General features: G+C 37.7%; 1 protein-coding gene across 50 annotated transcripts in view; it reads left to right on the top strand.

The window, feature by feature from the left end:
- Adgrl2 (adhesion G protein-coupled receptor L2) overlaps nt 1-19,025 on the top strand; it is a 628,692-nt gene that overhangs the window by 582,758 nt on the left and 26,909 nt on the right. For 35 of the 50 annotated variants that reach the window (XM_028876838.2, XM_028876801.2, XM_028876812.2 and 32 more), the window contains 6 exons: nt 847-1,647; nt 7,241-7,534; nt 8,073-8,176; nt 9,053-9,238; nt 10,016-10,054; nt 13,015-13,198. In XM_028876838.2, coding sequence (XP_028732671.1) covers nt 847-1,647; nt 7,241-7,534; nt 8,073-8,176; nt 9,053-9,238; nt 10,016-10,054; nt 13,015-13,198 — 1,608 coding nt within the window. The remainder of the gene's footprint in view (nt 1-846; nt 1,648-7,240; nt 7,535-8,072; nt 8,177-9,052; nt 9,239-10,015; nt 10,055-13,014; nt 13,199-19,025) is intronic. The other 15 variants (XM_037207199.1, XM_037207197.1, XM_037207202.1 and 12 more) reach the window with 3 other exon arrangements.

Below are 19,025 nucleotides of genomic sequence, written 5' to 3'. Positions count from 1 at the left end.
GGATGTGACCCTCCTCCCTCCCCTCCCCTGCAACACTCCTGTATTAAAATGATCAGCAGGACCTCATAATGCACCTCATAAAGGCGTCAGCTGCTCACAATGAAATTGTATGGCTGCTAATCTGGCGATGGGGTAAATTCTGAAGTCGGCGAAGGGGCGCTACCCTTTCTGTTTCTTTTCTACCCTCTATCTCTTTCTCTGACACCCTTGGATATTTTCTTGTTATTGAAGTGTCATCTTGCCTGGCTTCCAGAACCCTCTCCGTAGCATGCCATGGTTACAGGGTCTCCTGGTCATCTCATCATGCTTCCCCTGTGTTGACTTTTCTCTATTCCCGATTGCATTTTCCTAAAATTTATATTCTCCAACTTGAAGCACCTGTAACTTCTATAAAAAGTTCAAAATGAGTCTTTGCATTGAGTTTTCTGCTTCATTAGCCTTATTTTGTGGGAGGTGTTAAAGGTGTATGAGGGGTTAGAAGTCATAATGTTTGGGTTGGAATAAAATACTTATCCACTCTTAGGCACAGGTTCCAAGATTTGACGCATGCATTACAAAATTATTAAGTAAAATCACAACTCAGAAATCTAAATTTTATCTTAGTTATGAGTGACCCCAAATGTAGGTTTGTATTTGTGAAAATAAATGCCAGCTACTATGTACGCTGGAAACTTGATTAGAAAATATTTGGAAAACAAGGCTAGCACGTAAAAATATAAACTTCTAAAAACTGAATGCTAAATAAAATGGATTTTCCTCTTTTGATATGTAATTAATAATATGTGTGATTACCTTTGTCATTTTTTTAAAACTGTTCACTTCTTGTCTTTTTTCTGTGACTGTTAGTTTTTGTGTGTCCTGGGACCTTGAAAGCAATTGTGGACTCACCATGTATATATGAAGCTGAGCAAAAGGCAGGTGCTTGGTGCAAGGACCCTCTTCAGGCTGCAGATAAAATTTATTTTATGCCCTGGACTCCTTACCGCACCGATACTTTAATAGAATATGCTTCTTTAGAAGATTTTCAAAACAGCCGCCAGACAACAACATACAAACTTCCAAACCGAGTAGATGGTACTGGATTTGTGGTATATGATGGAGCTGTCTTCTTTAACAAAGAAAGAACAAGAAATATTGTGAAATTTGACTTGAGGACTAGAATTAAGAGTGGTGAGGCCATAATCAACTATGCCAACTACCATGATACATCACCTTACAGATGGGGAGGGAAGACTGATATTGACCTGGCAGTGGATGAAAATGGCTTATGGGTCATTTATGCCACCGAGCAGAACAATGGAATGATAGTGATTAGCCAGCTAAATCCATACACTCTTCGATTCGAAGCAACATGGGAGACGGTGTATGACAAGCGTGCAGCATCCAATGCTTTCATGATATGCGGAGTTCTCTACGTGGTCAGGTCAGTGTACCAAGACAACGAAAGTGAAGCAGGCAAGAACACAATTGATTACATTTACAACACGCGGTTAAGCCGGGGAGAATATGTGGACGTTCCTTTCCCCAACCAGTATCAGTACATTGCTGCAGTGGATTACAATCCCAGAGACAACCAGCTCTACGTATGGAATAATAACTTTATTTTACGGTATTCTCTGGAGTTTGGTCCACCTGACCCTGCCCAAGGTAAGAATGTTTGATGTTAGCCCTCCATCATTTGTACTACTTATTTTCAAGGGACTTCTGAATTTTTCCCAGTAGCTTTTCTTCTTCTCATTGTTAAATCACGAAGAATGATCTGGTATATCCAGCCCTGTTTTGCACAATTTTCTTTTACTCAATTTGTTCATTTACATGTTGACGTCAAGAAATGATAGCATTGTTTGATTTAGTATTTCATTGCTAAACATACAGTAACTCCTCCAAACCCATTAATGCTTTTCTTCCTTACCTGTATTCTGAGCTGATTACACTGTATTCTCAGGCCTTTACTCTTGGCACAGGTGATTATGGGAAATGTGTTTTAGGATGTCCCAAGAGAATGGCTAGGTTTGAATGCAAGGCCAGAGTTATGTGTTCTGGAGTTTTGACAACTGTGCTCTGGGTAGGTGAGGGAATCTTCAAACTTCTTCCTCTTCCATCATGTACAAATTACACATTTTCATTTCCTGATAAACTCATGGCAATTTTACGTCTGTATTTCTGTAATTCCACTTGGAACATACGGGCTATATGTTTTAAGTGAGTCCAAGTGATCTGTGGTAACTCTGCTAGCATTTTCTTGACTTGCGTCTGCTGAAGATATATTCAAGAAGAACATTGTTTTGGAAAGTAGTGTTAAATTTTTAGAAATATAATTTGATTTATCAATTATTTCATTTATATGAGAAATAGATTCTGGGTGTAATTACATTAATATTTTATTTAAAAAGAGATTACCTCATACTCAGGATAAAAGAGTAACTTGTTAATGATTATCATATGTACTAATGGTGTCTTTTCAAATGAATAATGTTTGTAGGTTTAAGGTATAAATGAGTATTTCCTTCACTGAGTAAATTGGAGTTTTTAAATTTAGAAGTTAGTCAAAATTTGAAAACTGAAAAGTTTGTGAAATGATGATATTAACCTTTTCACCAAGGTAAAACACACCCATCTGCTAAAGCACTACTGTTAGAGATATCCACACTCATTAACACACACTTCTCTTTAAATGTGTTATTAATAAGTTCTAAATATTGTCACATGGTCAGTACCTTAGAAGAGGAAATCAGAGCTTTTATGGTTGAATTTCAAATTCGAGTCTTCATAGAGTACCAAAATGTGTGTTGAGTTTTACTTGTAAAGAAAGATCATTGACGGCATACTGATGAATCATGTATGCCTGGAGAGCCTTGGTTTAAAAATGCGGCTGTAAAATCTGTTGTTAAATTTTCAGGAGCGAAATCTCCTTTAACAGCATAAATCTTTACTGATAGCCTCTTAGAATCATTTGTTTTAAAGTATGTGATGTCTGTTTGCTCTAGAGGCTAGCTGTTTGGGATGCTTCATGCATCCTAATTTTTCTAAAAGGTACTACAGTGCTTCTGTCTCATCCTTCCAGCCTCACATAAGAAAGACTTAAGGCATTGGCAAGCTTCAGGCATTGGCTAAAATTGTATTGATCCCCTGGTTCACCTTTTTTGTAAGCTGCTCCACCTTGACAACTGTTACATTTGTTTTGGGTGGCAGTAAATCTTTCCCCCTCACTAGGAAAAAAGGAGACGGGGGGGGGGGGGGGATACCTTAACAACTACTAATTCCTAATGAGGCTATAGTGGAAGGGTTGAGAATGGTGTATAGTGTAAAGATGAATTCATTGAGTATAGGTTCCATTTACAAAACACAGTGACTCACCTTCTTGTCTTAAAGCATCTCATTAACTATGAGAAGCGGTAACAATGGCTTTCCCACTTGTTATCTATGTGCTTGTACATTTTGTGTGCAAATTTAGTCAAGAAGGCTTTGGTAATTCAGGTGTTTTTCAGAAAGAGTCCTTACTAGTTTGAAAATGAGACACGCAGCAAGTGAGCCTTCCCATGACAGTGTTTTATCTTTCCAAATAGTTAGCCATTCTTTCATATTCCCAGAACATAAAAATTCATATTGACCCCTTATTAAACCCTAAGTAATAAAACATTTTACCTGACCTAAATTTTTCGTGCTGCTGTTTGACCCATATTCTCATTCTCTCTCCTCATAATGTATCTTCTTTGGCTTCTAGAGACTTGTCTTTCTCTTCTGAGGTGTGTGCTCTATATATGCCTAGAGGTGGGGTCTCACACAACTATCCTGGCCAATAGATTTAGGTCAAACCAATAAGGCACATTCAGCTTTTCCAGAAGCAAGATTCAAGAAATGGATAAGGCTAGGGGACAGAACAACCAGAAGAATTAAGTCTTTGCTTTCTGTAAACCAGGAAACCAGCAACTGACTTGTACAGCTAAAATTCTTAAGTCTTAATGGACTGGTTTCCTGGGAAGAAAAGCCTACAGGATTGAAGAACAGCCTACGCTGTATAAAACAAACAAAACAAGTTTTAAAAATGGAAAGCAGTTTTATGGGCTCTGGATTGTATGTGGCCAAAGGAGTAAAGGGTGCTGTGAAGTCAACTGGTCTTTCCCTGTGCATTGCCACCGTGCTAGCCCATCACTTCTAACACTCTTCTCCATTTTAGATCAAGCCTTTCTAGTTTCGGATGGCACAAGTGTATTATTTAGGTCTCCTGATCTTTTTTTTAAACCATTTGAGTATTTAGGTTTTGTTCCCCCTGTGAGTCATTTTCTTTGTTGTCTTCAACCACTTCCAATCTTCCCTCTTTCCCTTTCTCTAGAACAGGTCTCAAAAACCCTTTCTGGTTCTATTTTAACTGTTCCGCTTGTCCATAGAACTTGATATTTCTTAATCTTCCTACCGATCTAATATTCCAAATATTAACAATGAAATAGTATATCTTTAGGTCAGTGTAGGGCATTTCCTGAAGATTTGTTTGTCTTGACTATGAGAAGTCTGATAATTCTGTAACAAAAAAAAATATGTTTTAGCAATGGAGCCAATTTTGTTATGTTTCTAAAATATTCAATATGTTACATTTTCTAAATACCTTTCCACTGATAGAAATGGTAGGCAGAATAGATTTCTACTCATTAAAGTTCCTGGGTACCAGGCCAATGTGTTCATCAGCACTGACTCTTAGATGTCACTCAAATGATACATGGTAGGCAGAGTACTAAGTCCGTCTAACTGGATGTTTGCTAGGATGCTTTGATAAACAGAATCTTGTAAAAAGAATTGGTATTTATATTACAATTTTGTTTTGTGCTGCTCATCAGAGGATGTTTTCAAAGGTTGAACCTTTTGCCATGTTCATGATGCACCTTCACCTTCTCATATTCCAGAATAAGGGCAGATTGCTTTGTAGGACTCTGTCCTTTCTCAGTCTTTGAACAACCTCTTACCTAGAAAGGTAAGGCAAACATTGAAGAGGATAACCAGGTGACCTTAAATCAGTCACCTGACTTCTCCATGGCCAGATTTTCAGAAAGTGTGTGAGAAGATAATTTGTGCCTGCTTCATGGAGCAGTAGTAAGAGTTGATCTATTGATCCAGACTGTTGGTTGTCATGACATTTGGCTATGAATGCTGGATAAATGCCAGCGTATGTATTGCCTGATGCCCCACTGACATTTCTCTCCATTCATGGAAAGAGATGATGATTTTTAGAAACACATCTTCAATAATAAAATATAAAAACTTATGCCTGGAAGTATCAGTAAATTTCAGTCTTCAAAAATTCCACACATTCTAGTCGCTCCCTATAGTTTAGTATATTGACAAGAAATGCATGGGTCCATCCCTGTACCATGCTACATAAGTCCAGTGAGATTGTACTATTAATATTGCCTTATTCTTTGCCAAAGCATAGCTAACACTCAGTAATTGTGGTATTAATACATATCTGAGTGATTCCGTGTGTACTGATTAGTATAGTGTCACGGGATGCATAAGGTGGTGTAACTCCAAACCATTTCATTCTGCCCTTTTCTCAGTTTCCTCTGGTTCCCTGCTCTCTCTTCGTGACTTGCTTCGGCAGCACATTTGACACTTTTGCTAAAGATTGTGATGCTTTGACAAATGTTAATTGAGAAAGCACCAAAAGCCTAGCTGCATTGTAATCAAAAGAAAATTACACAGGTTTAACAAGATGTCAGGAGGGAACTTCCAGAGACAAAGATAGACAGGTTTAAGTAGTTTTCTGCAGCAGCTGGCTAGGCATGTTATTTGACTGATGTGCATAGACACCTCTCATACGACCAATCATTTTAACCTAGAAATAAAACACATGCTTAAGATTTTCCCATTCAGATGGGAGGAGGGAGGAAGAACCAAAGTGTTGTGTATTTAATGATAACTAGAAGTTTGTCACACCTGAAACCCCAGAAATAGATACGCCCTTTATCCTTAACTTAGCATGCTCTCTCAACTGTTAAGAATTACATAAGTATTCGTAGGGCACAGCCTAAAATGTTAAAAATAATGGTGATTTTGAATGTATGTTTTAATACTCAGTGTTGCAGTTTGTTTCTTGTATAGGTAAAATATAAAATCAATGGTTTTTAATTGATATTTGTTCACTGTATATAGTAATGGATCTCACTAAGATATTTTCATTTGAGCATATCAATGTTAATATTTTTAATAATATAAGAATAACTTACTTGTATATTTTAAATATAGGGTGCCATATTCATAGGATTTTAAGAATAAATTTGTAATATCTATAAATAAGAATAAAACTTTTGGATATTAAGATTTTAACCTTAATTTTTTTAAAAAAAAAATTTTTGACAGAGTTTAAATGGTAGTAAATTTTTGCTAACACATTTTTCAATGCTTAGTTATTAATGGAGACAACAGTTGTGTACTGTTTTAAAATCTAGTTGATTTAACTCTTTGATTGCAATGTTGGCAGACTGAAAAAGAAGAAAAAGAAAACTTTTCTTAAAATAATTTTTTTGTTTTGTTTTGTTTTTTTTTTTGAAATGTGTAACTACAGTTCTTTTACATTCTCTGTAAGGGTCAGTGAGATAATGAAAGCTTGATTTTTGAATTCATGATCTGTTCTAACCCCTGTCTGGATACGAAACTACATGGTGAGCTCTGCCCTTTCATCCCCACCTTGCAAAGGAAAGATGCCAAACCCAGGCCAGCGTAAGCGTGCCAAACTTCTCTTCTGTTTGGATGTGATCAGGCATGCTTAAAAATCCCTCAAGCAAGAACGGCCGCTGGCTGGAAAGATGTCAGTGTTTGTTTTCCTGCAGGACATGGAGTGGATGACTTCAAATCTTTTTATCTTCCTAATTATCCATAATTGTCAGAGTTTTTTTCCCCCTTGATCTTTTGCATTTGTTGATAAAGTATGTTTGTATAATAGAATTTTCCTGCACTGCCTTCATTTGTTTAGCGCTTTATGGAGAGATTGCACTTAAATCATGTGGTCATATTTCACTGAGAGCTGAGCTACCATTAAGCTTAAATGGTCATCTTTTGCCCTTATGAATAAATTGTAATGGAAGTGATTCTTTTCTTCTTCTCCTTCCCTACCATAATTCTATTTGTTTATTTGGAATATATGGATGGGTGAAGGGGTGTGTGTATGCACGCATACATTCACATACAAGTGACTGTAGGTGAGCATGAGGGTGTGTCTGAGATTAATACACTCATCTTTTTTTCATAGTGCCTACCACAGCTGTGACAATAACTTCTTCAGCTGAGCTGTTCAAAACCACAGTGTCAACCACAAGCACTACTTCACAGAGAGGCTCCGTGAGCACCACAGTAGCTGGACCTCAGGAAGGAAGCAGAGGGACAAAGCCACCTCCAGCAGTTTCTACAACCAAAATTCCTCCTGTAACAAATATTTTTCCCCTGCCAGAGAGATTCTGCGAGGCATTAGAAACGAAGGGGATAAAGTGGCCTCAGACACAAAGGGGAATGATGGTTGAACGACCCTGTCCCAAGGGGACAAGAGGTATCTCCTGTCATGTATTATACCCTGTAATGTATGCATGTGTAGTTTAATGAGTGCCTTCTAAATGACACTGAAGCAGTTTCCATAGAGGGAGATATTTACAATAGCCAATTTCCTTATTTTGTTACATTACAAATACAGTTTCTCTACACAACGTAAGGGTTTTAAACTATCAAAGTCACTTAAGATCAGGCACAGAAGTACCTCTCACATTACCTATGTCAAACCTGAGATTTTTGTCCCAGGCCTCTAGTGAGGCTCCCCTACAGCTGTCTTTCTCATTATAACCATCACTTTGGATGAGTCCCACGAATATCAAGAGTTTTCTTTTTCCCTAAATGTCTGATGTTTCTATGCTGACTTTATGCTTATTGTTTATAATCTTTTGCATTGCATGCTACTTTTTGTTGGTTATTGCCAGCTCCTTCTATTAGCATTTATTCAAAATTTAACACACAGTCTAGGATCATTAGTGCCAATTTCCCAGAGGCCTAAAATACGGCTTCGGTTTCACCCTTGTTTCCTGCATGCGTTACAGGAACAGCCTCGTATCTCTGCATGGCTTCCACAGGAACATGGAACCCTAAGGGCCCTGATCTCAGCAACTGCACCTCTCACTGGGTGAATCAGCTGGCTCAGAAGGTGGGTTGGAATGTTTTGATGTGATATGTTGATTGAGGGCTTGAAGTTCTAACATAAATAATGTAGTTTTCTATGTTAAACCAGGCTCTGTGGTCCTTTGTTCTGCATAAAAGTTTTTTGATTTTTTTTTTTTTTTTGGTTTTTGTTTTCCTTTTAAAGCATAGTTTTGTCTGTATACTAGTCATTGAATGTTAAATTTGTTTGGGGGTATGCTGTGTTCTGTGTTAAGCTGTTTAACAAATGCATACTTGTTTAATTTCATTCACATTTAGTTTGTTCTGGTTCTTTTGATGTTCCTAAGACAAATAGTGTATTGGCCCAATAAATCAAGTATCATTAAGTTTGCAAGTGAACCCACAGAATGCAAACAGATGTTTGTATCACATATGGTTACGACACCGTGTGTGAAAATGACCTTCAAAAGGCCTGGACGTCACTCTCTTGATTTTTGCACTGTAATATTGGACCCTTTGATTTTTCCTCCATCTACCTGTTTTGAAATACACACATACAATAGGTGATCAGAACTATCCATTGTCTGATGTAAAATCAGCATCATTGGAATAAGTTAAAAAATTTAAAATAACAACAAAGTGGTTAGAGGAAAAAGAGAGCCAACTGAAAAACAAAATTTAAAAATGTCCCCTCCTTCCCTTTTGTTTCTTTTTTGTGTCTGGTTAAGTATTTCTTTTGTGTGTTAAGGATCTAAAAGCCTTTAATCTTCTTAAGATGAAGAGAAAGTTATTGGTCTCAATTAGTTGCAGATTTTGACATATTTGCAATTTTTCCCCTGACCACAACAGAGGTGCTTGAAGAGAACTGAAAGCCACAGGCAGAATGAGAGTTTTACTGAGATAATACAAATTGTCGTTCCAGATCAGAAGTGGAGAAAATGCTGCAAGTCTAGCCAATGAACTGGCTAAGCACACCAAGGGGTCCGTGTTTGCCGGGGATGTGAGCTCCTCAGTGAGACTGATGGAGCAGCTGGTGGACATCCTTGATGCTCAGCTGCAGGAGCTGAAACCTAGTGAGAAGGATTCTGCCGGGCGGAGTTACAACAAGGTAGGATCTCTGTCACTGAAGGACAGGGGTCTGTGTGTGTGTGGCGGCTCTCTGCCCTTCAAAACTTGGCTGCCAGCTGCCCAGACACACTTAGAGAACTAACTTCCCAGTTTGCTCATTTCTCAGGAAGAATTACTGAGAAAGGAGCAGTGTTCTCCTGCCCCTTAAAGTTCTAAATGACACCATTTATTACAGATTTTACTTAATGGTGACTTGATCCATCTAAATGTGGTCAATGCTCTCGCTGTAGAATTAGCATTTGTAGCTAGATTCTGTGATACATGATTAATGAATTGTGGGAAAAAATGCAGCTGTTAATGCTTGAAACAAAGGTGTGACACACAGTGGTATTAGGGACAGCCTTGGGGAGAAGGATGTATCCATTGTCAGGAGAATGCTGATCATACCACCAGGTTTTTCTTACTAAGATGTCTAAGTGCTACTTACTGTATTATGTTTATATTACATCCATGTTCAGATGTTCAAGTCCAGAATTAGCCATAGATAAGTGGACTATTATTTTTAACAATGGTGTTTGTATATGTTTTCTCTTTTAAAAATAAAAAAAAAAATGACCCTTAAGAAAACAGAGCTGAAAACTGTAAGGAGACAGCATTGGCTGTGACAGGAGTTGCCCAGATGCCCAGAGGAGATCTGGAGCTAATCCACTTGACAGTCAGGAACAACGCCAACTTAATTTTTGAGGATTTCTTCTTTCCTCATTTTTTTTCAGCAGATAAAATCTAACCTCTGATTTTCTCTTCTTTTACTTAAAAGCTCCAAAAACGAGAGAAGACATGCAGGGCTTACCTTAAGGTATCTTTCCCGTGCTGCCCCGCTCTTCCCCTCCCACGGCTGCCTGCCACGCTTACACCATCTTGCTGCATGACTCAGAATTTTCAGTCTTTGATAATTATATAATGTGCCCCATATCAGCTGTATAAAAGTGCTGGCTTTTCTCAGGATAAGCCAGTAATATTTTACTGATTTTTTTTTTTTTTTGCTGTTTTCCCATTTATCAAAAAAAAAAAAAAAAAAAAAAAAAACAAGAATTTAATGATCATCCTCTGAATTGGAAGCAAGCACATAGTAGTCCCTTTGTTTTCTCTTGTCATCTCTGGATTCAACAACCTGAGACAGCTATGATATATTCTCGGCAGTTTATCATATCAAAGACTGTATGGGCATAATATATGTGCATGTCAAAGTCACCGCTTTCTGATCTCTGGGGTATACTGTTCAATAAATTAGGATTTGTCCTGGCCTTTCGGGAATTTGCTTCTGGAAGTAGGGTGCTGAGTATGGGTGTCCAGACATGAAATACGAACACTGGTTACGGTGATTCCAGTATGTGATAGGTGGGAGATCTTTTCATGATAGGAGCAGTGAGGCACTTTTGTGCTAGGACCAATATTTCTTCCTAGCGTATTGAAATGATAGGCAACGTGCTGAGAATCTCCACTGGAGGAAGCCAAAGTAGTTCTGTTGTATTTTGGTTTGCTCTGTAGTTTAGAAGTCCCTTCCTGTTGGGGAGAGGGAGTTCGCCATTACCTGGCAAACCTAACCTCGAAGGACAAAGTCACATAGTGAGGGAACAAACCAAAGAACTTTTGTGGTTTTGCAAATGAGAATTTATTCAGAAACTGAAACCTCATCAACTTGGTGGGCAAGGTCAGGGATGGGCACAAAGAACAGCATTTCACTAGTTAGTAAATGACACCTTTGGACCTGACCCCTTTACAATAAAAGGCAGAGAGAAATCCATTTTTCAGGTAGTAATGTTCTAAAGACCCCTAAGAATCTGAATAAAGATGCAACTAATAGAGATCTATGGAATAATTCACACTCAAGTTTATCTTAAGATACTAATGTGTGGAATGCAGTGATCAGTATGTTGTCCAAAACATAACTCAGTGAGCCAAGGGTAGACTGGCAAGAAAAGACTGCTTCAGGAATATGACTAGGCTGATGATTATCTTGATCCCACCTAAAAAATGCAAATAGTAATAAATAAGGAGAATTTCAAATTAATGTAAGTATGTCATCAGGAGGAATGTGTACACATGATACATCTCAATATGACCTTAATTTCTGACCAGTGTCACTTCAGTGTGTTTCAAATGAGTTTCTCTGTTCAGACAAGACTAATAAGCCTCCTTAGATTACAAATCAGAAACTGACTTACTCTATGCAAATGAAGCAAGTTTCTACTTGGCTACAGAGGATTCATTTGTAACTTAGATTAGAGGCTCCAGTCTGTATTTCTTGGTGACTAATGAATCTGGCCTCAGCAGACCAATTTCTGTTCCACTCTAGTTATTGGCTGAAGAAGTATCCGTGTGAGCCTTCTGGACCATTCCATCTCCCAGTAGAAAGGGAAAAAAGCCTTTAACAACACTTGGAAGTACCTTCCACCTGCCAGGGAGGTCATGGTGGCTCACAAGGCAGATGGAACGAGGGTATAAGATGGATTAAGCTAATTAATCTCACTCTGACAATAACCTTGGACAACTTTTCCCCTTGCTCATTTCAGTACAGAGCCTCAAACTAGCAGTTCATTGTTGTTTTTCATATATAGTGTGTCCTTTTCCTCAGCAGTTACCAGTAGATCAGAACAATGTATACAGGGGCCTAATGGCACATCATGTGTAGGCATGTGGAACAGTAAACACACGGAGTGATGTCAGCTGTCCAGCTATCCGTGGCACAGCACACCCCAGCCTAAGTACAGCAAATGTGAGCACCAGAGCTTGCCTCCAGTGGACCAACCTACTGGGTTATATTATTATTTAATGATCTTTTGCACGGGGATAAATTAAGCCCACACTTAGGAATATTTGCAGCTCAGTTGTAACACGTATGTATTTCCATTCTCCTTAAATCATCAGTGTAGCCTTCCAGTATTTTGCTTGTTTTCCTCATTCCTTTAAAAGCAGACCCAGTCCTTAGAAGTTAATGTGTGTGTGTGTGTGTGTGTGTGTGTGTGTGTACATACATACATACATACATCTATCTTTTGGTTGTATAGGTAATGGGAAGGGTGAAAATGTAGGCAGGTAACATGAACTTTAAAGCTACCCTTAGGCCGGGCGGTGGTGGTGCACGCCTTTAATCCCAGCACTCGGGAGGCAGTGCCAGGTGGATCTCTGTGAGTTCGAGGCCAGCCTGGGCTACCAAGTGAGTTCCAGGAAAGGCGCAAAGCAACACAGAGAAACCCTGTCTCGAAAAACAAAAACAAAAACAAAAAACAAACAAACAAAGAAAAAAGCTACTCTTACACCCACGTAATAATAAATAGACAGCGTCTGTCGAGCAGTCTAACTTATTTGAGTTCGCGTTCAAAAAATACTATGACTGAAATTTCTGTTAGATACTGACCTACTCCAGTAACATTAGTGTTTTCTAGTCTTACGTTTAAATTCTGAAGTTATAAATCGGGTAACTATAGTAGCTCTGAATGACCATACATGTAAGTCAAGTAAATTAGACTCTGAGCTGCTGCTGGGCGTTCCATGTCCCCTTCAACAATTGCAATGTGATTAGAGAAATGAAAACAAACCACCTTCCTTACAGACTCTTTAAAGTCAAGCAGCTGTTCACTAATATCCACTTAGTGATGTTTTGAAGTAGTTGTCCATACTTACAGTTGCCTGAGTCATGAAACAAAAGTAAATCATCATGTCAGGTGAACATCACAGTTGTCACTAGTCAGCAGTTAACGATCCCCTGTGCTCTGGAAGCAGTCAGAACTAACGGTCATTTTCTAATGGATGCAGGCAATTGTTGACACAGTGGACAACCTCCTGAGACCCGAGGCTTTGGATTCCTGGAAACACATGAATTCTTCTGAGCAGGCGCACACAGCCACGATGTTACTGGATACATTGGAAGAAGGGGCATTTGTCCTAGCAGACAATCTCTTGGAACCGACCAGGGTCTCGATGCCCACAGAGAATATTGGTGAGTGTATCTGTGCTCACACTTGATTTAGAAGACAGGTGTGAAGGAGAGTAACGTTTACATTCTGAATTTATCATCTCCCAGCATTAGATTTCTCTTTTGCAGAGTTACTTATTTTCAGGAAAAGAAATTATTGATCATATTTAATAAAAATTAATGCTTAAGCTGAAATCTGCCTATATCTTATAAAAGTTGATTTTATGAGTATGTGTGGGTTTTCAATTGAAAAATCATTAAAAGAAAAAATAAGAGCACTTAAATGCTATAATATAGATTGCTTGAGTAATGAAAGCACTTCTTATGAGGAGGTGGCAAATGCTTTTCCATTTTTAAAACAATTCCTAATGAATTTTAATCACTTTATGTGTTCTTCCAGTCAACTATTTAGCTTGTAAAACTTGAGTGGACTGTTGACGTTAAACACAACCTCCTGTAGGTAAATGATATGTTTCATAGCTGGGCTTAGTGCTTCCTACGTGTAATATCAGCATTTGGTAGGTTGAGGCAGGAGGATTGCTGAGTCCAAGACCATTCTAGGCTATAGATTTAGAGGGAGGTTCACAAAACAAAACAGTGAGGGACGGAGCTCAGTTGGTGAGCTGCTCACCTAGCACACAGGAAGCCAGGGCTTTGAATCTCTGGCACCATGTAAACCAGGAATAATGGTGCGTTCTGTAATCCCAGGGAGCTGGAGCCATGAGGTCCAGGTTGAAGGTCAGCTGGCCTGTGGGAGACTCTCTCTCCCTCTTCCCACTAAAAGATACTGTCGGTGAAGAACATATTTTTTTAGCATAAAATAGCCTTATTTCTATGTTGTCAAATGGATATCAGTAGTTTTGGAAGGTAAGCTAGGAGTTAAAATACTGCCAATGAGGGTCAGAAATCTATTGTTGACAATATTTGGTGGGAGAGTAAAAAACTGATATTTAAAATTCTCCCTCTTAGAATTGACACTTAATTGGTGAGGTTGAAGACTTCATCTGAAAAACCTCAGTTGAAGTTTACTAATAGCTTACTGAAATGAAAGGTTCCTGATTATGAGTAAAAAAGAAAAAAAAAAAAACATGAAAAGAACCAGACCTCTCACTCCTCCTCCAAAAGCCATGCTGACTCCTTTAGGGCAACATGGATGAAGTTCTGTGGATGTAATGCCATGTCTTACTGCCAAATCATGACTGTCATATTAACGACTGAGGAACGCGGGGAAAAAGGATGACATGAGTCAAATATGGCACCTGAATTGAAAAACTTAAGCTTATTTCATGTATGTAAAAATTTCAAATGAAGTGAAATAATTTGTTCTGAGGTATAGAAATATAAATCACTCGATAATATCAGTGTATAAATGAGGCTAAAATGATGCACCCACCATAATCTTAGGTATCTGGTTCTTTAAAAGAAAATGTGTTCACACAGTTTAGTCACAGTAAGAAATGAATAAAACCTCAAAGCCTCTATGATCTCATGGTAGTTCCTGCTGATTCATACACACTGAACACAACTCACTTGTGTCCAGTGGCATACCCCTAAGCACAGAAGTGGTGTAGACCCCATCCTCTTACTGAATGCATCCGAGAAAGACTTATGGCGTGATATTTTGTAACTTTAATTTGTTTCCCAAATTTTCTAATGTTAATCAAAACAAACAAACAGACAAAAAAACAACTAAAATTTTTTCCCTCCACTTCAATTGTGCATGAAAATTTGAAGGGCCATGTTAAATCCTATGATTTTTTTAAACCTTGAGTGACCATAGAACACGTTTCTGTTTCTCAGATCGTTTTGGAATCTCCTGGCTCCACCTTCCTGGGATTACAGAACGCCCCACTACCCCTGATATACATGGAGTTAGGGATGCAAACCCATTTATATATCCCAGATATTTTCTGTCTCAGTTCAAGACAAACTGAAAATTAAATGTCTGTAAATCATCCTTTTCTTAATATATCTTTCTGTGTTCGGAAGGATTGTTCTATTGAAATGTTAAGCTTAAAGATGTTGTGAATATTCATTTAGGATACAGTGTATACATTTTACTGATATTACTAACCCATGCTTGGAATTTTTTGAATCTTTATACTTATTACCCCAATGTTATCAGCATAGAAGTCACCTTAAGCATTTTAAAATAGTTATTTATTTTTATTTCTAATTCATAATCATTTTTTTGCAAAAAAGAAATATGTGCTGTTTTAAGCATGAAGAAAACATTGTTTTTCCTAGAACTTGTCTTTAAACATACTGTGAAAATAGCCTACTATTTCCTTATTATTTTGAAGTGCTTATCTAAACTTAAAGGATGGCTCTATCTTCAATTATTAAAACAATTTGGTTTTCTTCTTAGCAGTTAGTTTTAACTTCATAATGTGATTTTACTCATATGATATATGATCCCATAAAAAATGGTGTAATTGTATGAGGACAGCATCTGTAGTAAACTTTGAGGTCTAATTTGTATTCAGGGGTGTGTGTTTTGAATGTGAGTCTCATGAATTTTGAACAAATGTTCTCCATGTAATCATCAGCGTAGACCACATTTTTATCTTCAAAGGGCAGTCTCCCCCCACCTCCAGCCCAGGAAGCCACTGCTTCCTGTCACTGTACTTGGCTCCTGACTTTGACTTGCCTTCTTTTTTTAATCTTGCTTCTTTTATGTTGAGTTAGTTTTGAGATCCCTCTGTCCAGACTGATATCTGTAGTCCAGTCATGTTGTTCAGTATGACTCCATTTTAAGGATCTACTCCCAATTCTGTGTATCTAGTCACATTTCTCACTCTTTGAGTTGATACCACACAGTAGCTCTCATTTTCACTTGGTCTCTAGCAGCAGTGAGTAGTTTTCCATCTTTCCAATACTCAGTCTCTTTATTTTAGGGTTAGTTTTGCATTTCTATGATTACTAAGTGACATATGTTTACTTAGTATGATGGAGACATGATCTCCTTGTCTAGTTCTTAAACTCTGTCCTTCCGCCTCAACCTCCTGAGTGCTGGGATTAGAGATATGTACTACTATGCCCAGTAAGTAACATTTAATTGATGGATTATTTGCATGCATTTATGGCCCATTCACGCATCTTTTTGTAAAGTATCTGTTAATTTATTTTACTCTAGTTCAGTTGCTTTTTGATTGATAAGCAATAGGACTCTTTATGTGTGCCTAGTGTATGTCTTAGGCCAGAAATCTATACACTGAATGTTTCCCCCAGTAAGTGACTTTCCATTTTTGTGCTGTTTGGGAATAGCAAAAATTTCTAATTTTGGTTTTGAAAGTTTCAGGTACCTAGTTTCAGCATCATCTGCCTAATCTTATCTTGCTTGCACTTCTCAACATCGTATTATTTTACAGCAAATAATAGTGTCCTATCATTATTAATGTGGAATCTTCAGTATCCTTTTTAAAATTAAGAAAATATATTCAGAAGATAATATTCATACACTTTTATTCTTATGAATGCTTTATCTGAAAGTAGATATAAAAATCAGTCTTTATATTCCATATGATGGTTTAATTTCCTTTCATTAAAAGAGTGCATTTAAAAATACTTATTGTTTTAATAGAGAAATAAGGAGGATGATAGATCCTGTAGACTTTTCTACATTTTATATTTGGCTGATTTCATCTCCAGGTCATCATTCAACTCTGTTTGATACACTAATTAGATCTAGTAGCTTGAGCAGGCCAAGTTTGACCCCCCAACCCCACCTCCCCACCCTCCATTCCCCACCAGGAACTTTCTTTTGAGTAACACTGTGGTACATGTACTGTTCATTGTCTTTCCTTCTGACATTAAGGCTAATTGGATAGCTTAGGTAAGATAAGCCCAACCCATCCATTATAAAATCTCCTTCTATTTATTTTCAGAATGGCCTTAGTAGACAATATAACCCCTCCTCACCACCCCTACCCCCACCATGCCCCCCACCCTTCATACTGTCACTTTAGACTTAGTTGTATTATGGCTGTAAAAAAAAGTCAAAATATGATTTACAACAGAGGTTATTCTTCTATCCTTCTATGTGGACAGGAACCTGGGCTTGGATCGGTTACTATCTATACTATATTGTCTTCTCCCCTGAGCCTAGACTGACCTAGGACTTGGCAGGTCCCTTGGCCCCCATCAACATCTTCTGCAGAGGCTCTCCTGCATCTCATTGCAGCCAATGAGGGGGGGGGGGATAAAGCTGTGATGAGTGAGACTCTGGATGGCTCTCCAGTGAATTAAGTATGTGCGTTTTGATCTATCTGTTGACTAAGGCATGTGCCATAGTGACCAGCATAAGCATCCAGCAGTGCTGCATCGTGATATTATAATATATTCACTTTAGTTAAAACACACAGACAGTACAGATGTTCCCTCAGTAGTAAAGTTGATGACAGACCTTCTCCATGATAGACAAGATCAAGTAGGGAATAACTATCACCTTCATTTATTTTTAGCTGTTATATAAATTTTTACCTTTATCCTGGGGTCTTTATGGAGATGGTTTGTCTAAGCTGATCTCAAACTCTAAGACTCAACCACCGCTTAAGATTAATTTTTACAATTTTAGTAATCAGGTTGCACATGTGTACTATATTTGTATCAATGGCACTAATGATTTCATGCCGTAAATGCATGCCATTAGATGATTTTTTTCCCTCCCAGTTAGGATTCTCATGACTATATCTACTGTCAGGTGCATCTCTGTTCATTCATCTGATCTGAAAATATACCACAGTTTACCCTGAAAGGCATTTCAGTGAATTCCCATATTTTGACAAGGAAAGGTAGACCAAAAGTTTTTGTGGGTCTTCTTGTTCAGTGTGTTTCTAGGCATGTGTGTATGTATCTTACAAGAAAGTTTTTAAAGGACATACTATACTAATCCATTTTACTAAATATTTTCCAGTTTTTCCTCTGCTTAATTTTTCCAATTTATGTCCTCACTGGTAAAAAACACTGCACCACCACAAATAACACTTCATTTTGATGTAACTTTTGTTAATCAGTTTGGATTGATCGCATTCCTGCTTTTATCTGTAGTTTCCTTAGGTGTTGAAGCATTTCTTTTGTTTTCTTTTCATTCACCTGTTTTATTTTTATCTGTGAATTTGTTGTTCCCAACATTTCCCTTTTTATCTATTTCTTTGCATTCTGTGTATGTTCTCACCACTAATTTATTGAGGATTATGTAGTTTAAAAACTGCTTTCCTTTCCTTTTTAACTATTTTGAAGCTATTATTTTACATGATAATGATGTACAATTAATTGATTAGTCTTTAATTTTAGGGTTGGAGTTTTTGATACCTAAGACATTTTACTCTTGGCTTCCTGCTTTATAAAAACCATCTCTACTGTGATTTTATCATGATCCCACGTTTTATAACTTTGTAAATTTGTAAGGTATTCATCTTTGTGGTTTTACATTGGGTTGTAGTCTTTCTGAAGTTTATGTTTCATTGTGTTTTGTGGTTGAAGCAGCTGATGCGGCTTTTTCCATGTGAGTGAACTGGTTCTCTCTGCACTTCTGTCAACACATGATGTGCTCCCTTCCCCATCTCTTGTGATCCAACAAGGTTCTACAAGTGTCAGCATGGCAGCAGGATCTAGTGTGACCTGCTTTTGTGCAGGACTGTCTTGTTTTCAGTGATGCTAGCAGCTTTTGAGCCTCTCAATATTTCTCCTTGAGGAATTTCCTTAGCTGCCTTTGTGTACATCTCATGCATATGGATTTTAAAATCAGTTTTTCAAGTCCTATACAGCCATAAGGTCTTGCTTGAATTTTTATTAGAATTATATTTCACTCATGGATCGGTATTATAACAAGTACCAGAGTTCTTCAAAT

Source organism: Peromyscus leucopus, chromosome 6, assembly GCF_004664715.2.
Source record: "Peromyscus leucopus breed LL Stock chromosome 6, UCI_PerLeu_2.1, whole genome shotgun sequence".
Lineage (NCBI taxonomy): Eukaryota > Metazoa > Chordata > Mammalia > Rodentia > Cricetidae > Peromyscus > Peromyscus leucopus.
This window is presented reverse-complemented; position numbering and strand designations above follow the sequence as displayed.